This window comes from Carya illinoinensis, chromosome 2 (genome assembly GCF_018687715.1).
Source record: "Carya illinoinensis cultivar Pawnee chromosome 2, C.illinoinensisPawnee_v1, whole genome shotgun sequence".
NCBI lineage: Eukaryota > Viridiplantae > Streptophyta > Magnoliopsida > Fagales > Juglandaceae > Carya > Carya illinoinensis.
This window is the reverse complement of record NC_056753.1, coordinates 23,501,352-23,520,750: the sequence shown is the minus strand read 5'-3', so window position 1 is coordinate 23,520,750 and position 19,399 is coordinate 23,501,352. Positions and strand designations below refer to the sequence as shown.

Sequence of the window (19,399 nt, the reverse complement as noted above, 5' to 3'; positions counted from 1 at the left end):
CCATAAAAACCCAAATCCCCGCCCACTGCACAAAAAAAAACTCGCCCAAACCACCACCATCGCTACCATGTCCACTGCTGCCGACACCGTCAACGGCACCACTCCACCAACGGACGCCGATGTAGTCCTTTTGGCCCAGCGCCACGCCCATAATAGTTTGCCCCTCCCCTCCTGGCTCCTCTCCCTCGACTTCCACCCCACTCTCCTCTCCTTCCTCCGCTCTCGCTCCTCCTCCCCTTCCCCCTCTCTCGCCGTCTCCGAATATACCGTCTCCCTCCTCTCTCTCATCTCCATCTCCCCCCACACCCCCTCCCTCTCCTCCCTCCTATCCTCTCTCCTCTCCTCCTACATCCACCTCTTCACCTCCCTCTTCATTCCCCACGATCCCAATTCCCTCAGAACCCTCCAATTCTTCACATCCCTCCTCCACCACGTAGAACCCACCTCCCTCATACCTGTCATCGACTCAATTCTCTCGTATTTGCCTCTTATCAACGACTCTGACGATACCCAGATCCTCGATCTCCTTCCGACGTCTGTAGACTTGATTCTTAATTCGGAGGAGGAGAAATTGCGTGGTGGGGATTACGCTAACATGATGTTTGATCGTTTGCTTGATTGTAGTTGGTCCAATAGCTTGTTGTTGAAGATGGTCTCGCTAGTGAGGGAGTTTTCGTTTATTGATAAGGTGAGGGGGAGAGAGTTTTTGGACAAAGTGTTCGTCGGAATGAAGTGCGCAAACTTGCAGGACTTGCCTTCGCTTGTGTACCAATTGTTGGTCTTGGGGTCCAAGGGGTTTATCAAGAAGGAGGTGATCGAAGGCATTGTGATGTTTTTCGGGTCTATAACGGGGTCGAAGACAAGCTCGATAATTAGGCAAGTGGAAGGAACCGTGTTGCTTCATCTGAATTTCGCGGTGAAGCAGGACCCGTCGTTGGGGCAGGAGGTGATGGGGCTTGTTAGGTCGGATTTTCGAGCTTTCAATCATTTTACGGTCTCTGTTTTGTTATCGGTGGCTAGGGTTCGAAGGCTCGGTGACAGTTCGATGTGCATTTTAAAGACTGCGGTGCTCACAGCCTATCGAGATTACAAGTTTACCAAGTAAGGCCGAACGTCTTTAACGTGTTACTACAATTTTAGCACAATTTGAAACTGGGGTTGTAAAAGCATACATATCCATGAAGTAATGGGTAAGGGCATGGTACTCGATGAATGTTTGGGTGTCCCTCTGAAACTAACACCTTCCAATGTGTTTATGACTTCAGTTAAAGAATACATTTGTTTTTGTTATAAGTCGTAGGTTTTGCTTTTGTTGTAGCTATGTGTTCACTTGGAATGAAGATGAATCGGTGTTATTTGGGAACGTACGCAGATGGCAAGATCACCGTTGGGACTGTCGGGTGGGATCTAAGAACTAGTACTTTGGTGGTTATGTGTTTCACTTATGCATCGAAATTAGGATCTCAACATCTTATGTAGGCGTTTCTGCATGGTGCAGCAATGTTTTTTCTCTGTCAATTAAAATCAAACAAATTGGCTCATTTTCGAAGGCGGTCAATATTTTGAAATGAAACATAATCAAGCAGTTCCAGTACACGAAATGTAAATTTGTGTTTCTTATTACATCTCAGTAACATTTTTGTGAATGCTTCCTTGTTGTACAGAGACTGTAAATGGCTGCCAGATGATTTGAAGGAAGGGTATCTAGAAAATACCAAAGTAGTAGAGAAGGCTGTGTTAAGAGCCGTAATTTACTTTTCTCTCGCAACTATTCTTTTGGCAGAATTGTAACTTTACATTTATGTACAATTTAAGATGATTTAACTATACATTATTTCTGCTGTTTTAGGTCAATGAGAGCAGCTACGGAAGAGAGCATATGGTGCCTAGCATTTTGAAGTTTGCTTTCGTGTTGCTTGAATCAGTGGAAGAGGGGGGCAATAAAGAGCTGTGGAATTCTAATGATCTATTGGGCATTGAAGACCTTGGTATTAAGATGCTGAAAACTCTGTTTGAGGTCTATGATATGGCAAGAAATGAGGTTGGAATGACTAGCATAATTTTATTTTGTTTTATGACAATGTTGGTTGATTAGGCGAATGTGTTTCAGATTATTGAGCAATGTAAATTTCGCATTCTCTCATTGAAGCCTGAGCAGAGCATGCCAATCATGAGGTAACTGCAGTTACATCAAATGCGAACTCTTGTTTTGATTCATGCGAAGCATTTCGCATGATCATAATTTTTATGTGCAGATTGCTTGGTAATCTTATTCAGACTTATCCTTGCCCCATGTTGGAACATGTTTCCCGTCTGAAGGAATTGTTAGATTATTTCACTTTCATGCATGGCAAAGTCGCTGCTTACCTTGTTACTGCACTATTGCCTCTCTTCAAATTCAGCCATGATCTTCAGGTATTGTCTTCCATGTTTAGTACCTAAAGAATAACAATATAACACTTGTGATAGGAAGTTGTTAAATAATTTGCCTGAGCATAGAGACATTGATATATAGTTTTAGTTTTGTAAAGGCAAAATGATATACCTCAGATTGATCTCAGAGATAATATAGACCCATTTATTGAGAAATTATCTTTAATCCTTGTAAATGGATTAGAGTATTATTGTCTACTTCTTGTACTTAATGATGCAGGATTACACCATTCTGGTCATGCGTAAGGCTATGTTTAGAAGAGAAGAGACAGTTCGTATCGCCGCAACTAGTGGCCTTATTGATCTTATTCTGGCAGAAAAGCAATCTAAGAGAGATGGCCCATTGTCTTTTCAAGATTCATCTAGCCAAGCCAGCTGCAGCCAGCAAGCTGAGATGCCTTGCAGCCTGGGGCAAGGTCTCTTTCAAGAGCTGAGTGGCTTGCTGCAGAGATGTCTTTATCAGCAGGTTTTATGCTTTCCATACCCACGTTCTTAAATATTGATTTGATCTTTTCTTTTTCAATTTGAACCATGCTTTTTATGATATTTGGATTGCTATATACAGGCGAAGGTCAAAGAACTTATGTATCATGGGCTTGTGAAGCTCGTGTTGATGGACCCATCAAGTGCAGGTTCTATCTTTGATTTTCTGCTGCCTCACTTCCTTTGTTTTTTCGGGGAGGTAAGTACTTGTTGGCTCCAGTTATCAAGCCCAAATATTGGTTCTTATCATGCATCTTGCATTTTATTTAATATGTGAATGTATTGAATTCCACGCTTCACATCAAAGTTTTATATCCGCAGGACACAGAAGTTCAACTTAAAATTAGGAGTTGTGTTAAAGCAGAGAGTGGCAAAGTCGCAATTGAAGAGCCTCTAGATTGCCTTCTATCTTGTGTCTCTTGGATTCTACTTCTTCAGCCACCCGGCAAAACTGGAGTTTCTGGATCTGCATGGGCATGTTTGGGTTTCTCTCTTTCACAAGATAATGAGGTATAGTAATCAGTGTCGAAACGATGACAAAATCCATGAAAGTGATTATTACATTTGAGTGTTCATGAAACTACTGCAGGTGGGAAGGAATTTGTCTGGTGAGTCATTCTATAGTGCTTTCTTGAAGATTCGAAAGTTTCTAACAAATCAGAATTTGGAAGGTTTGTACGTTTTTTCTGAATGTAGTTTCCACACACACATCTTTTTCCCGAACATAGCTTCTTGCAAGGGTGTTGAATTTCATCTGTTCCCTTCCCTCATCTTTTAAAGACATCTCCAGGGTCCTTACTAGTTTCTATTCTTTAAATGTCAGATCAGGTGTTCTTGGCAAAATTGAGAATGCTGGGTCTAAACATCTTGAAGAAGAGAACAGCAAATGTTGTGCTTTAATACTATCAGGAATAATTGAAGTGGTGTTGAATACTATTGGCAATGAGATGGAGAAAACAACAGAGATAAGGAAGGTGGATCTTGAAAAGGAGATTATCGGGTTACTTGACCTTCATCATTCATTGGATAAGTACACGTGTACATCAAGACAGAGTAATGGCATCAGAAAAGGGAATTTACTAAGTGCACCTCATGATACACCCAATATTATGGATTCAGGCCACACAAAAGTGACTAAAGGAAGAATTCCGTATTTGTCTACTTCAAGTATCTATCAGCTATTGCAAACAGCTCTAAAACTATATAATACCGACTGTTCCAACAGTATTGGAGCTTACCAGAATTGTAGCCAGTCATCCTCAGGAAATTCATCAAAATGTGGCTCTAAGATTATTTCTTTTGTCTTGAATGCCTTCCTTCGTAATGCAAAGTCTTTGCCTGTTATGGAAAAAGAAGATCCGTTGATGACTTTGATCTATGGGGACATCAAGATGCTTGGGCCCCAATTGCTGAAATTGATTTTTTTGCTCAAGTCTCTAACGAAGTCTGTGACAGATCACAATAAAAAAGAAGCTAAGGGAAAAAAAGAAGTTGAGGATCAAAGGGAGCTTTTCCATCTTGCCTTTGTCTGCTTGAAGGAACTGATAATAGTTAGTTTGTGTAGCCCAAATCTGACTGGTATGCTTGAAGATATGGTCTCTGTTTCGACTTTTCAGTGTTCTGGTTCTGATGATGAATGTGAAGCGGCTACTAGAATTGATGATCAACATGTAAGAGGCAAAGAATTGTTTGTTACGAAAATCTTGAAGCCATTGTTCTCTGAGCTTCTTGCACTTACATTTTTTGGTGAAGTTGAGGTAAAATGCATTATGACCTTCCTCTTTCTCCTTATGCACAGTTTATAGTGAGCTTTTTTGCTGGTTTTCAGAGTTCTAATTCTAAGTAAAAAACCATCTAAAGCATTATATTGTTCTCAGGTTATCTGTGATATGATATTTATGATTGGGAAGAAATTGCCATGCAAGTGGAAGAACATTCATGGAGCTTGGGCTATTCGTGTCTGCAAAAGTGGTGGCATAAGGAACTCCAAAGTTGCAAAAGCTGTTGTCATGCTTGCTATATCTTTAAGCTCACCTCCAAACGATCTAGCATTGGCCCAAGACATAGCTGCAGAGCTGTTAAAAGTTGCTGGATCTGAGATGGTCGACCCAATAGAGATGTCTGAATTATACCCCCTCGTAAACCATTCTACAAGTTCTGCAATAAGTTCTTGTGTACTGCAGTTGATTGAAGCAATTCTTGTTGATATGGATTGGGCCACAAAAAAACTAAGGACTTTTGCTTTAGTCACTCAGAAAAATACTCATCCTAATGAAAATGGGGAACATGCTTCTGGATTGGCCTTTGAGGAAAGTATTTATTCAATGGCTGAAGAGGTGATGAAAGTACTATCATTTTTTGTTTTGATGACCGTCAAGGGTATGTATGCAATTTACTGATAAATGTAGCAAATGGAAAAATCTATTGTTTGGGTAATTGAATGAAATTTACTTTTTGTCTATTGCTATCATCTGCAGACACTCAAGCAGAACATTTGCTCAAATTGGCTGCAAGGTTTTACAAGCATTTAGCTCAGATGTCAAAGCTGCGGATTGCTCCTAAAGGTTGCAAACAGCTTCTTCCCAGCCTAAAATTTCAGAAGCTTGTAGAACTTACTTGCAAGCAGCTCACAGTTCCTTTATATAACTTTGTGATGCTGGTGCAAAAGGTATGACTCTGGATCCTCTGGAAAATTTTAATTGCACCCTCCAGCATCGACTGCATTAGTCATTTTGCTCATGATGTTTAGAGGTTTTGGTTGTTCATTATGCTTGCAGAAACAACAAGAAAATCCTAGTAGTAAGGGGATCATCCGAAAAATTAAGAGGGAGAACAGATGCATCCCGGACCTCATCTTTCAGATAGAAGATTATGAAAAATATCTCATCCGGCTTAGCAAGGTGAGCAAAGTCAACTTACTGAGGCATGCTAAACGTAGCACTTCTCGGGATTTCAAAATTTTAGATCCCAAGAAGATGATCAGTGAAGAAGATGCTTCAAACCATGATGATCCAAATGTGGTTGTAAATGAATTGTGTGAGGTTTCTGAAGACGACGAAGGAAACGAGTCAGAGAAGCCATTATCACCCAAGTCTGGTAATCCTATGGCTGCAGAGGATTCTGGCTCTGATGGAGAAGCTCTTCACAGCGCCAAACGGGTGAAGAGAGGTAGAGTAGTACATGACTCTGATGATGAAGCATAGGAAAAACAAAAGGTGGTAACATGTCTTATACAGGGAACTGAGGATGTAATATGATATATTTAATGCAGTCACAGACATGTTTTATATGTTAGGATGGAAGCTTGTATAAAGTTAGGTTTAAGTCAGAATAGAGCTATCAGGCGCCAAGAGTAAACGAATAACAAAGGTGACGCTTCAACTAAAAATATAAAACAAAATTGAAATTATATAATAAATAAATAACTCTAAAAAAAATTAGAAAACACAACAAAAACTAAGAATTTGTTTTAAACCAACTTAATTGAAAGTTGAAAAGGTAAAATATAAAGCTTTTTTCAAAATATGGAGGCGCATAGGGAATGCTTGGGAAGGGACTCGAGAGAGGGCTCCATCCTAATCCCCCAAGTAATGATGGCTTTTTATATAGTTTTAGAATGTTCAAGTTTTGCATATTTTGTTTAAAAAAAAAATGGAGTTTACTATGACAAAGTAGGTTAGGATTGAATAAATAAATAAATAAATAAAAAGAAAATCGGTGAACCGGACTGCACATGTGTGTTCAGTCCTGTATAAACTTGGTTCAATCTGATATCAATTCTAATTTTGCAAAACTAATTCGATTCTGATTTTGTATTTTATAATACCAGATCGGTTCATATATATATAATTTTTTTACTTTTTATATTATTTATAAAATATTATTTATATGGATTTTTATATTATATATAATTCTAAATATTATATTATATATATTATATGCTAAACTACTAATTAATATAACATCAAATTTTAAAAAATATTATTATTTATCTAATAATTGAATAAAATAAAATTAATTTTATAAATCTTAATATAAGCTATAACATTTTATACAACATATAAAGTTTAATTTTAGAATTTAAAATATTAAAATTAATATAACATAAAATTTTAATTTTAAATATGAATATTAATATAAACCTACTTTTGATATATATATATATATATATATAGGATAAATAAATTTTATATTCTTTTTTTATAAATACATTTCTACACATTTAATCATATGTATTTTTAGTTTTGTAAATAATTAGGTACAACTCTTGCTATCTTTCTCACTCTAGAAAATTGTATGAGATTTTTACCATTAAAATTACACCAGAAAAAGCCGTTAGACTAGGCCGAACTTAACCGAATCGATAAAGTCGAAAGTTTTAATTTCTGTGATGAATCGATTGAGTATTGGTTCTTCAATTTTTAAAATTAGTATATACCGATTCAATTTTAAATATGTCAAAAATCAGATCATATTAGACCCATTACACCCCTAAATTAAGTTTTTACATGGGTCTCAAATTTGTTCCATTTTCTTAAAAGAGAATGTAAAAAATTTACATATCCTAAGATAATACATAACATTTCTCGCTTAAGAAAGTGATTTATGTATGCTCACACACCACATTACTATCATTCTTTCATTTTATTTATAAATGTGACACTTTTCATTACTTATAGATATTTTTTTTATAAAATAAATACAAAAATTAATAAAAAAAGTCACATTATTATAGTAAAATTAGAGTATGATGATACGGTAGTTAATAGATTTTTATTTTATTTTATAAACATAGTTTATAGATTTTTTTTTTTATATAAACAGTTAACAGGATGCCTGAATGGTATTGCATGCATTGAACTTATATCAAACATAACTTACTGTTATTTAGGAACTCAGACATTTGCGGTAATTATTCCAATAAATTATATTATTATCCAGATTAAATATCTGGTCACACTTATTAAAAGTTGTTACATATGGAAGCCAGTAAAACCATACATACCCAGAGCGAAAAGGGTACTTATTGAGAGAGAGAGAGAGAGAGGGAGGGAGGTAATTTGTTGTGGACAGGGGCCAGGAGCGAGAGGGTGGAAAGCCGGAGGCAAAATGAACGAAGACGCCAAGAGGATCAACGCGGGAGGTCTGTTGATCAAGTCTCCGATCTCAGACGATTTGATTCCCTCTTCGGTTGCGGCAACTCCTCCCCCTGATAAGCGCGTCATTATCAAGAGCGCCGACATGCTCCCCGACGTGCAGAAAGAGGCCATCGACACCGCCATCGCCGTCAGTTCCTCTCTGATACTTAGTTTTATATATTTAAATTTGAGGTTCTTTGCTCTTTTCTTTTTCTCTTTTGAAAAAAAAAAAAAAATCGTGTTTAATGTGGGATTGGGTTCCATTAGGCATTTGAGAAGCACGGTGTGGAGAAGGACGTTGCGGAGCACATTAAGAAGGAGTTCGACAAGCGGCATGGCTCCACCTGGCACTGCATCGTTGGTCGTAACTTTGGTAACCCTCCCTTCTCCTCCATTTTTGCACTTTCCGTCTCTTTTTTTTTTTTGTTTTCTTCTGGGTTTTTGTTCAGATTCAGTTTTCTATCTGATGGTATGTTTATCGAATCGATTTGTGGTTTAAGTTCTGTTTTGGTTATTGGGATATGACTTATGCTAGTAGATCTACCCTCAAGTTAATGATCGGATGCTGGGAATGTGGTTGCTACTTTTATATATATAGTGGTTGATTTTGATTCAAGGGAATCTTTTTGACCTATTTGGGGGTTATGTCTCGTTTGCACGTGAGGTGAGATGAGATAAAATGAAAATTTTGTGAATAGTAGTGAAATAGTTTGTAAATAATAATGAAATGGTTTGAGTTAAAGATATTTTATGAGATTTTGAAAAATAAGAGAAGTTTGAATAAAAAAATTATAAAATTAAAAATGGTTAAAATATAATTTTTTAATATTATTTTTGTTTTGAGATTTGAAAAAGAATTGTTATTTGTATTTTGTTTGGAAGTTTAGAAAAGTTGTAATGATTAGGTAATGATTAGATGAAAAAGTTGAAAATTTTAAATTGAAAAGTATTTGTATTTGAATAGTGTTTAAACATGGCCTTACCTCTTTAGTTTGAATCTAGGCATGCTTTGGACCTTTGTCTTTACTTTCTTTCTGAGTGTCCAGTAGCAAGTTTGAAAGCAGAACCTAGTTGATAGGTAACTAACTCTGAGACAATGTCATTGGACTTGGTGCGAAAAAACAAAATCTTAATATTTTATTTATGAAAAACTGTAGTTTAAAAAACCTCCAAATGCATTTGACCTCGGATTTACCTCATTCATAGTCCTTGATCCTACTCGTTGCTAGACCCTGCAATTGATGTTTTTAGCATCCTCAGTGTGATGGAAAACAAGCTCAGATCTTGTTGCAGTTCATGAAACCACGGTTTTTCTTTTTCTCTGTTCAATGATGCGTAAATCCTATACTGCAATTATGCTTGGAAGGCCCCAAATGTGGAGTGGCATTGAATGATACTTTTTGGTTAAAATAAATCATAATTCCATTTCATAAATGAGGGGGAAATGAATGTTATTGCATTACTTGACATTGATGTGTGCTTGGGGCTGAATTTGTGTCAGATCGTAGAAAACATCATAAGCACTTGCAGTTCAAGCCCATATAAGGTTGTGATATACCATCAGCAATATGCAACTGTCATGCTGTGATTTTCTTGTAGTATGTCTGCCTATGTGTCTCTGTATGCTATTTCTATGGTCCTATGATGTTGAGTAGAGAAAGTTTCCATCCAAGCCTGTATATGGTCTGCGATAGCACGACCAGGCAACAGGCTACCCTGCTTGTAGCATGTCTGCTGTCTGCCTAGATCTCTATGTAAGTTATATTTCTAGTACTACTATGGATCATTTTTGAAGTTATCATTGTCTTTAGGCATGACAAGGAGTGATATAATCAAGTGCTGGTAGTGAGTAGCTCCAAGTGAATAAAAAATTTGGGCCATTCTCTGTGTAGTGCAGTTTTAGCATGGCTTGTTCTAAACCTTGCATTTGCATGGACACTGTAAAATCACTGTGCGAAAAATATCAAACCTTGTTTCTTTAACTGGAGCAACTAAATTTAGTTTCAGTATTTCCAGCTGTATGTGAGAATAGTGGTTGTCTTTTGAAAAGATCTGATTGATGGGATACGTCTTTAATTTCAAATATTGATTTACCATTAAAAAGGTATTGATTTAAAGTGATATTTAACTCTCAAATCTGAGTTGGTGTTTAAGTAATGTCTTCCAGATAACTTGCTAATTATTGTTATTATTATTATTGTTATTATTATTATATGGTGATTATCATTGGTCATCTTCTCTGCCATGACATATAGAAACCACAATCGATATGTTTCCTCTTTCTTGGGGAGACTTGAGCTTGTCTGCTCATCATGTTTCCTTAAAGTTCGTGAGGTGTATTTTCTTCTAAATTGCCTTTATAAGTTTCCAGTAGTCCTGGGTGAACGGTTCTGCCAGTTTCAGTATGAGCCTCTATCTACAAGCACTGAAGTAGTTGCTTCAGATCTGCTTCCATGCAAAGTCTTGACTGACTGTTACCAAGATAAGAGTGACCCTTAATTTTCAAGGTTCTGTTGATGTGTGGGGATGCTATATGTTACAGGCAAGTGCTTTGGTTTGCTTCCATTAGCGACTATGGCCTTCCAGCTCCTGACATTTTTGGACTTCCAAAAGCAACCCCCTTCATTGTTGCTTCACCAGTATAAAATCAAATGCAAATACACTTACGTTATTGTTACCATTTTGGTATTGTTTTATATATTTGATAAACTTGGGACTACCTCTGCTTATTTTTAAAACTGAGTCGTGTGGACATATTTACTTGTTTTCTGTGCAGGTTCCTATGTGACTCATGAAACAAACCACTTCATCTATTTCTATTTGGATCAGAAGGCTGTTTTGCTATTCAAGTCTGGATGATTGTCATCATGACGTACATTATGATGGCGATAACGATCCGGACAAATGTGTGATTAGGACACTGTAATTAGAACCTGTTTGTATTTAATTGAAAACACTAGCATGCAAACCTTTTCAGGACATTCCTATGTTCAACTTGTATATTCTGTATAACTTCAATTGGCTTTGAACTTTGGATAGCAGGCAGGTTCTCAACTCGAGTGCAATTCGACGCTTCTGTGAAACATGGAATTAGTGCATTGGGTATCAAAGCTTATCTATGTTTAACTGTTGTTGTCCACTTTAAAGTTAAAATTTATTCAGGTTGGATGAATGGACTGGCTTCTTCCATCTTTGCTGCTTATAGTAGTGGCAAAAGTATCCCCTAGGTCTAAAAATATAAAGAAAAGTGAGGCCAACCCAGTAGGATACCTCGATGAAAGCTTGTTAAGCCATATTCCAGTCTAGAGAATTGCTAATTAGCCTGAAATGTAAACCTTATTTTGATGGCTTTTGTATTCCTAGATATCCTGGACATTGAAGCTTATAACTGTACCCAGTGTGCCTTGATCTTGACTGATGTTTGTAACTTATACGTGGTTCCAAAAAGCTGAATGAGAGTAAATATAATTCCGTTTTAGGTAAATCTGATTTGGTGTGGCTTAAGAAGAACGTATACCCCTGGGTGTAAAGGGTGGCACAATGAGTTCTCACATAGACAGAACCAAAGCATTCTCTACCTCTCAAAGTGAAATGAAAAGGCATTTTCACCTTGCGAGACAAACAAGTACTGCCTGTGTCCTTTTCCACTGATGTAATATGGACTTGTGACAGAGCATAAAGACAAACAAATTGCAAGCACCTCCTTCCCCCTCCCACCCCCTCCTCCCTCTCTCTCTCTCTCCCTCTTTCCCTCCTTATGGTACTCTTTCTAGGGTTCCATGTTCCAACTTTAAGGTACTGCATGCCCACGTCCGAGAGTATAGATTCTATGGTCCAAAACTTCAAATTCCTGTCCCCCAATTATTCTATGCTTTAAGCAACTATTTCAGGCCCACCTTGTGAAGTTGTGAGGTGAGAACAGAAAACCCCGAGTGTGTTTGTTTTGAATCCATTTTCCTGTACATGCAGAGGATAGCCATACCATAATTAACAGATTTTGTGTGCACTCTCCAATTTGTATATTTGCAAGTTATACTCAATGCATAGCATAAATTAAGCAGATGGGTATCCCCATCTTGTACTCTAACCAGTTCGGGAATCTGCACATGTTGATGCCAGCTAAATCTAACTAACTTCCTGAATTCAGGGCCATGCACGAATTATTCCACTAACACTTCATTCTTTCACATCAACATTAAAGTTCTATTATAAATCTCACTATTTGTGTGTGTGTGTGTGTGAGAGAGAGAGAGAGAGAGAGAGAGAGAGAGAGAGAGAGAGAGAGAGTACTCCTGGTGGTGGATATGTTCCTATCAAATCAAGCACCATGTTTTGATTCCAGAACTACAAGAATGGCATGGCATGCATTTGCATGGAACATTGTTGAAGAGGTGGTGGTAACCGCTACACTAATATAAGACATTTATTTTATTTTATTTTTTTTAAATGCTATAGCTTTAGGAAAATATTCTAGAGAATCAATAGAGTTTTACTTGCTTTATAAACACCTTAATTTTAATTTTTCAGCTAATTTACATGTTCAAATTCAATAGCTCAGATCCAGTCAAGAGTGGGGGATGATAAGGAAAATAAAGGGAAAAGAAAAATCAATTCGGACATTTTTGCAACAGACAAACAAGGTCTTAGGTATGGATGCAGGAGCTATTGAATTTCAGAAAGTAGAAAGTGTAACTATTTTTATATAGCAATAGATGTTTCTCCTTAATCGCGGACCATCTTCCCTACCTCCATTAAAGCACTGTTCTACTTTTGGGTACCTTAGCTACACATTCACCCTCCAAATTGTACTGAAGACCAGCATCCGAGGAAACAATATTAATGGCTTTGCATTCTCACTTTTCTACAAAGAATAAACCACACATTCTCGTCCCAAACAGCACCATGTTTATAGATATAGAAAATTCTATATATGTTTATAGATATAGAAAATTCTACTCATATCTCTATTATTCGCACTACACATAAATATATATATATATATATAGTAAATACCATTAATGACCTCAGAGATGTGTTTGGGGGTAATGAATCACATGACTTCTACGGCTTCATACCAAGAAGAAAATAAAAATAGAAAGGATATCAATGCCATTACAAAATCAGCGGAGGTTAACACTGGATTACACTTTCAAAGAAAAAAAATCCATTTTCTCAATTTCATAATACTCTCTCTCTCTCTCTCTCTCTCAGTACGCAAACCCGCCTGCTCGGTTTTTTGCCCCTTTGCGTTGACGACGAGCAGTGGAGGAAGAAGAAGATGCAGAAGAAGACGACGACGACGAAGACGACAAAGAAGTTGGTTTCATGGCAGCCAATGAACAGTGTTTTTTGCTAAGACTCTCTTCCTCGTCCATAAAAATCTGTCTGCACCTGCACTCCACGCTACAAAATGCCCTGTCCCCTCTGCATAAAGGCATATACACCAAAATATATTACAACAAAAATTAAAACTTAACACAAAACAAATAAACCCATGAAAGAACAAAGAAGAACATGAGAGACAGACCGACAGACAGATTTGGCGGTTGTTTTGGGGGGGGGGGGGTCTTACTTGTACATGTAGATGTCTTTTCCAGGCAAGAGCTTTTCGTGGCAGAGAAAACACTGGTCAAGAAAAGTGGGTCCTGGAGGAATTAGAGAATGGAGGTTTTTACAGGAGGAGGAGGAGAGATCAGAAGGAGATAAGGGCTTGTTGGTAAGCAACATGGCGGTCTTGTTGATAACCTGTGGGGTTTTCTTGCTAACACCACCATTTTGGGCTTCCAGTACTACACTCAGACCCACCATGTCTCATTCTCTGATATCTCTCTCTCTCTGTAGAGCCCAGAGTTCCGGCGACAGTGGTGGTGGCAACTGGAAAGAGAGGGTTCGGTTTATGAAACTCAGAAAATTAAATAGAAGCGAGAGAGAGAGAGAGAGAGAAGGGGGGGGGGGGGGGGGGTTGATAGTGGGACCCCTATAGCTCTGGAACAGTAATAAGGACAATTGGCGTAGCGAACGATTTGACTGCTTTGCTGATTAACTGCCACGTCTCTCCCCTTACCTTCCATTTCACTTTTTTTGTTTTTTTTGCCGACCATAGTGTTCCTCACTCACTTTTTTTTTTTTTTTTAAATAATGTTATGTAAAATATTTTTACATATTCTGCACACTTCGTTAATATAATTAACTGAATTAATTTTTTTAATACATAATTAATTATATCATTAAAGTATATAAAAAATTTCATAAAAATAATTACACATAAAATTTTTATTTTCAGAATACGTCTACATTTTAATTATTTATAAATAATAAAAAATTGAGATAATAGAGTAACTTTTATAAAACTCATTTAAAATATATTTAAATATTAAAATAATTTTAATATATTTTATAATAAATTAACAAAAATTACAAATCCTATATGAAAAAAAATATTAAATTGAAAAAGATACGTCTCATGTATAAAAGTTTTTAAAATGAATTTAATAATTTAATAATTATTTTTAAATTTTATACTTAACTTATAATTAGAGTGAATTGAGTTGATTTTGATACAATTTAATAATCAAACTAGCCCTAATATGATTAGTTATATCATTTTTTTAATAGAAAACAACTGTTTAGATCAATCTCATTAACAGAGTTTGTAAGAATTACGTAAAAATGATTATATATAATAAATTTTATTTTTTATTTTATTTTTTAAAAGTTTTTTTTATTAAATGAAAAAAATTCTTCTATTCATAGTCCATGTACTGCATATTAAATAAGAAAAATAAAAATAAAAAATTATTTCTGATGTGTTTGACAGAATGGAGAATAAAATTTTCTTTTTATTTTTATTTCTGGAGTATTTTGTCTGCTTGTGGTTATGTTTCAATTTAACTGGGGATTTAAAAAAAATAATAATAAAAATAAAATCTTTGCCATTATAAGTAGAGGAATGTTACACAACCTCTCAACATTTCACACTTCACTTTTTTTTAATTTTTGAATATTTTTTGAATATTTTTTTTGAATTTATTCTTTTTAAATTAATTTAATTCTTTTATTTATTATTTATATATTAAATATTTGATAAAAAATAAAATAATAAAAATGAAAAAAAAATATAGAATGTGAAGTGTTGAGATGTTGTGAAGATTTTTTGTTATAAGTATAATGGAGGAGGTGCGGGAGAAAAATCATGCATGGCCCAGTCGCAGGCAGAGCTTTTTCTTGGACTATTTGCATGGTCGTATTCATGTGCACGTCTCCTTCCCAAAAGCCAAAAAATCTGTTCTTGGGTTTTGTATCTTTGGTTTTCAGTTCCCTGTTTAAAGTTTCCTGAAAACACACCAAACTGCTATCATTTTTTAGGAGATATGAGCCAATAGATACCACATTATATACATGTAAGATTACACATTAATCTTGTAGCAAAGACAGCTTCTTTGTTCTGGTTTGGTCTTTGTGTTTCTTAACACATTCGATCTCTTGTAAAACTGAAAAACACAACATGAACTGCACTTCATGCATGCATGCAGGACCTGTCGTACGTGAGTTTACAGACAACTGAAATTCAGAGGCAAGCCCACATGAATGATGAAAGCCTTTTATAAGCATGTATAGTAGATATGCATCATACTGTTCCTTTCTTAAACACAACAACTGCACTTCATGCATGAATGCAGTAAATTAGATCTGTTTTACACTAAAAAATTAGGTTTACCAATCTGATACACTACACATGAACTTTACCTTCTATAATATCTATTTGTGAATTACATACATGCATGCATGCATACATACGTACATCCCACGTACCAGCTTACTGTTATGATCCTTATAACGTGTAATCTTAACGTTACACCTAACCTAATCTGAGATGTTATGTCTATATTAACATCTATAAATGATGCACTTACTAATAATTAATACGATGATATGTATATGTAGGGGATGCTTTGATCACTTTCATGTTTTACAAACTGTTGAATCCAAGGTTTCAAGTTTTATATAATTATATATCTACACATAAATTTTAATGATAACAAATGAATTTAAAGAATAAAAGAGTCTCAAATTTAAGTTGTCCACAAAATGGAGTCAAGTACATCAAAAAAAAATATGAGCAAGAAGAGAACAAGTTCACATTAAAATCATAGAGTAATGTTGTAAATCTCTTAAAAATTCGAAATTAGGATTAAGGCTCAAAATTAATATTTTATCATAAAACATTAAAATACATTTTTCACATGTGCATGAATATTTTGAAAATTATATTTGAAAATTTTGAAAGATGATTGATTGTCATCTTTCACATGTGCATGCCTTGATTAAAGGTTTGAATTTTAAAAATATTAAAGATGATTGATTGTCATCTTTCACATGTGCATATTTTATTTGAATATTTTCAAAAGTAATTGATACTTTTTTTGACTTATGCAAAAAGTAGATGATTTTGTTTGAAAGATTTAAAAAGTAAAGTGTGCTCCTTTTGTCATATGCAAAAAGTAAAAAGAATAGGTTTGAAATATTTGAAAAGTAAAGTGTGCTCCTTTTGTCATATGTCAAAAGTAAAAGATTAGGTTTGAAATTTTTGAAAAATGAATGATGTTGTATTTGACAATTGAAAAAGAAGAACCTTTTATTTGAATTTTTTGAAAAGGTGAATGATGTTATCTTTGACATGTGAATATTTTTAAATTTGAATATGAAGTCTCATATGCCTATAAATAGATCATTTGAGAGTTTCACATTTACAACACCAAGAACATACAACATTCATTCAAAACTTTTATTCTCTTTTCTCTAAGCATTGAGCATTAATTCTTGTTCATTTTGAGAGATATAGTTTGCGCTGTATTATTCTTATTCCACTCATTGAGGAGTATTTTCTGATAACCTACCAACTATCAGTTCTTGTATCAGTAAAATGGTGTGTATAACCCTTGTACGTGTAGAAAGTATTCTACACAGGAAATAGTTGAATCACCACGTGTAAGGTGATTGCAAGTGTAGAGAGTGTTCTACATGGATCCTTTGTAGCGGTGTTGTTCAAAGGTGTAATAGGTTTCTATCTCCACCTGAAGGAGGTTGAATAGTGAATTTGGAAATCTTCAAAGGGTAGCTTGATGCGAGGACGTAGGCAGTGAGGCCGAACCTCGTTAACATACTGAGTTTGCTTCTCTCTTACCCTTACTCTTTATATTTATTACTATTTCGTATTTTGTTTATATTTTATATTGTATATTTGATTTATAATTGTAATTTTTTTAATACAACTCAATTCACTCCATCTTGTGTTAGTCATCTAAGCAATACAAACATTTCTTGATCATTTATTTATCTCATCTTCATCTTCCCCATCTAGCTAGCTATATTATAAGATAAACGGATTTTTGCGATTAAAATTTTGCAATCAAAATGACTATTTACGAAAAAAATGAGTACGTTTTGGTTGGAAATAGTCATTTTACTTGCAAAATTTTGATAGCAAAAATTCGTTTTTCTTGTAGTACTAATTCGTTAGGAGGTCCATTATAATTAAAATCTAGTACAGCAACAACTATTTGCAGATCAGAGGAAGGAACCCCAATTTTTGTGCAAGCCAAACATATTAAAAGTCAAAGTTCAAATCAAGGCGAGGTAATGACAATGTACATACGAGTAGAGGAAGCAAAAGAAAGAAAAATCAAGAAACTGCTAGTAGCTAGAGACTTGCAAGTGACACTTCAGGTAGTAGTGGACCCGGAAACTACATCAGACTAGACAATACAGCCCATAATTCAAGATACCAAAACACTTGCTTCAATCCTTTCAAAGCTGGAATGCCATGAAAATACATCGAGACTCAAATTGATACGTGCATTCAATTGTATAATGAGCAGCTTCAAATAATCTCTATGGAAGCATACCCCTCATCTCCATCTCTTCTAAATTTTTATAGTGGAAAAAAATTCACAAATGCTGTAATTAATATTTCTTTAGGTTCTTGCTGGTTACTCTCCTGTAAGACTTTATGCAGGTTTTTTTAATGCAATGGTTTTAATTTGATAAAAAAACCGCTATTCTAATTGATTATATATTATATTTAAATAAAAAGTTAATTGGTATATCAGGACGCATCAATTATTATTATTATTATTATCTCAAATTGCATGATTTGGAAAATTCTGTTGTAATTATTTCAGAGAAGTCCTAGTACTATATATATTTCCATACGAATGTACGTGTCCTCCTGAAGCAACGTCGACTTCGAATCTATATCTCTTTCTGATCAAAAGACGAAATTAACTCGATCGGCAAACAAAGCAAAACATTATCGGAGACGGGTTTGTTTGATCATGACCAGCTTTTATGTCAGTTTCATCCACCGTACCACATCAAACTTTTTACAAAAAAATTGATGAGATATTTATTGGTTGTGAGATAGTAAATGGTTATAATATAAGTATTGATATTGTGAAAATTATTGAAAACTCAAGTATTAATTTTACAATTAATTCCAAAATAATAAAGAAAAATTGATACAATACTATTTATATATATATATATATATACATATATAGGAGTAGAAGGTTTCGAATCAGAATCGGGTCACATGCCCTTAAGCCTAACCATTATACTCTTGACTTGATAGAGTAATTTAATAGTACTACTTGAGAGAAATCATGAGCCTTAAAACTTTTTTAAAAAAATATTCTTTCTACATTAAAATTCTTTTGGATTGTGATTATAATCATAAGTACAATGTAAAAATTAGTTAACGAATGTTGTTTTTATCTTAAATTCTTATGATTTTATTAATTACATGACTTGTTAATGTAATATGTTTTAAATAATTAATATAGAAATTAATTTTATATAATGCATGTGTTATATTAAACTTATCTCAACCTAATATATTAAATTAATATAGAAATTAGTTTTGCATACAAGCCAATAGTTTTTGCAGCGTTACAAAGCCTACTAATAAACTTATCTCAACGTAATATTCAAACGCTACAAATAATATTCGAATATTTGCAACGTTCTCACATAATATTTGCAGCGTTATAAAATGATGTTAATAAACTTATTTGCAACGTAATTTTAAAACGCTACCAATAATATATTGAAATCTGTAGCGTTCTCACATAGCACTGCAAATAATCAAGTTTATTTGCAGCAAATTTATTGTTATTTTTGACATTTTTACTACGCTCCAGAATTTTTTTCTCAGCAATTTATGGCCAACATCAAAAGGATAATGGTGTCACTTTTTTGTATATTTACAGCGGTAAAAAACGTTAAAAATATTCGAATATTTGCAACGTTTTTTTATATCACTAGATTAATTTATAAGTGAGTATACA

General features: G+C 34.7%; 3 protein-coding genes across 3 annotated transcripts; 2 read left to right on the top strand and 1 right to left on the bottom strand.

Annotated features, from left to right (window-relative positions):
- The first annotated feature begins 67 nt into the window (after positions 1-67).
- LOC122300412 (Fanconi anemia group I protein) lies at positions 68-6,210 on the top strand. Its single transcript, XM_043111045.1, has 13 exons — positions 68-1,101; positions 1,665-1,746; positions 1,850-2,041; positions 2,111-2,175; positions 2,256-2,415; positions 2,654-2,899; positions 2,999-3,115; positions 3,238-3,426; positions 3,506-3,587; positions 3,745-4,673; positions 4,794-5,295; positions 5,394-5,584; positions 5,694-6,210. The coding sequence occupies exons 1-13, from the start codon at positions 68-70 to the stop codon at positions 6,117-6,119; spliced, it is 4,215 nt and encodes a 1,404-aa protein (XP_042966979.1). The 3' UTR covers positions 6,120-6,210.
- A 1,711-nt stretch (positions 6,211-7,921) lies between these two features.
- Positions 7,922-11,180, top strand: LOC122300414 (dynein light chain 1, cytoplasmic-like). Its single transcript, XM_043111049.1, has 3 exons — positions 7,922-8,202; positions 8,322-8,427; positions 10,831-11,180. Exons 1-3 carry the CDS (start codon positions 8,026-8,028, stop codon positions 10,911-10,913), a joined length of 366 nt encoding a protein of 121 aa, XP_042966983.1. The 5' UTR covers positions 7,922-8,025; the 3' UTR covers positions 10,914-11,180.
- Positions 11,181-13,140: 1,960 nt separating this feature from the next.
- On the bottom strand, positions 13,141-13,971 carry LOC122300411 (FCS-Like Zinc finger 15). Its single transcript, XM_043111044.1, has 2 exons — positions 13,627-13,971; positions 13,141-13,478 (listed from the first exon to the last, which is right to left on the bottom strand). The coding sequence occupies exons 1-2, from the start codon at positions 13,860-13,862 to the stop codon at positions 13,262-13,264; spliced, it is 453 nt and encodes a 150-aa protein (XP_042966978.1). The 5' UTR covers positions 13,863-13,971; the 3' UTR covers positions 13,141-13,261.
- Between the last annotated feature and the right edge of the window lie 5,428 nt (positions 13,972-19,399).

Coding starts and splice junctions, on each gene's coding strand:
- LOC122300414 (XM_043111049.1), top strand. CDS start 8,026: ATGAACGAAGACGCCAAGAGGATCAACGCGGGAGGTCTGTTGATCAAG. Junction 8,203..8,321: donor CCATCGACACCGCCATCGCC/GTCAGTTCCTCT, acceptor GGGTTCCATTAG/GCATTTGAGAAGCACGGTGT. Junction 8,428..10,830: donor CATCGTTGGTCGTAACTTTG/GTAACCCTCCCT, acceptor TTTTCTGTGCAG/GTTCCTATGTGACTCATGAA.
- LOC122300412 (XM_043111045.1), top strand. CDS start 68: ATGTCCACTGCTGCCGACACCGTCAACGGCACCACTCCACCAACGGAC. Junction 1,747..1,849: donor AGAAGGCTGTGTTAAGAGCC/GTAATTTACTTT, acceptor CTGCTGTTTTAG/GTCAATGAGAGCAGCTACGG. Junction 2,176..2,255: donor CAGAGCATGCCAATCATGAG/GTAACTGCAGTT, acceptor TTTTATGTGCAG/ATTGCTTGGTAATCTTATTC.
- LOC122300411 (XM_043111044.1), bottom strand. CDS start 13,862: ATGGTGGGTCTGAGTGTAGTACTGGAAGCCCAAAATGGTGGTGTTAGC. Junction 13,479..13,626: donor AAAGACATCTACATGTACAA/GTAAGACCCCCC, acceptor GCCTTTATGCAG/AGGGGACAGGGCATTTTGTA.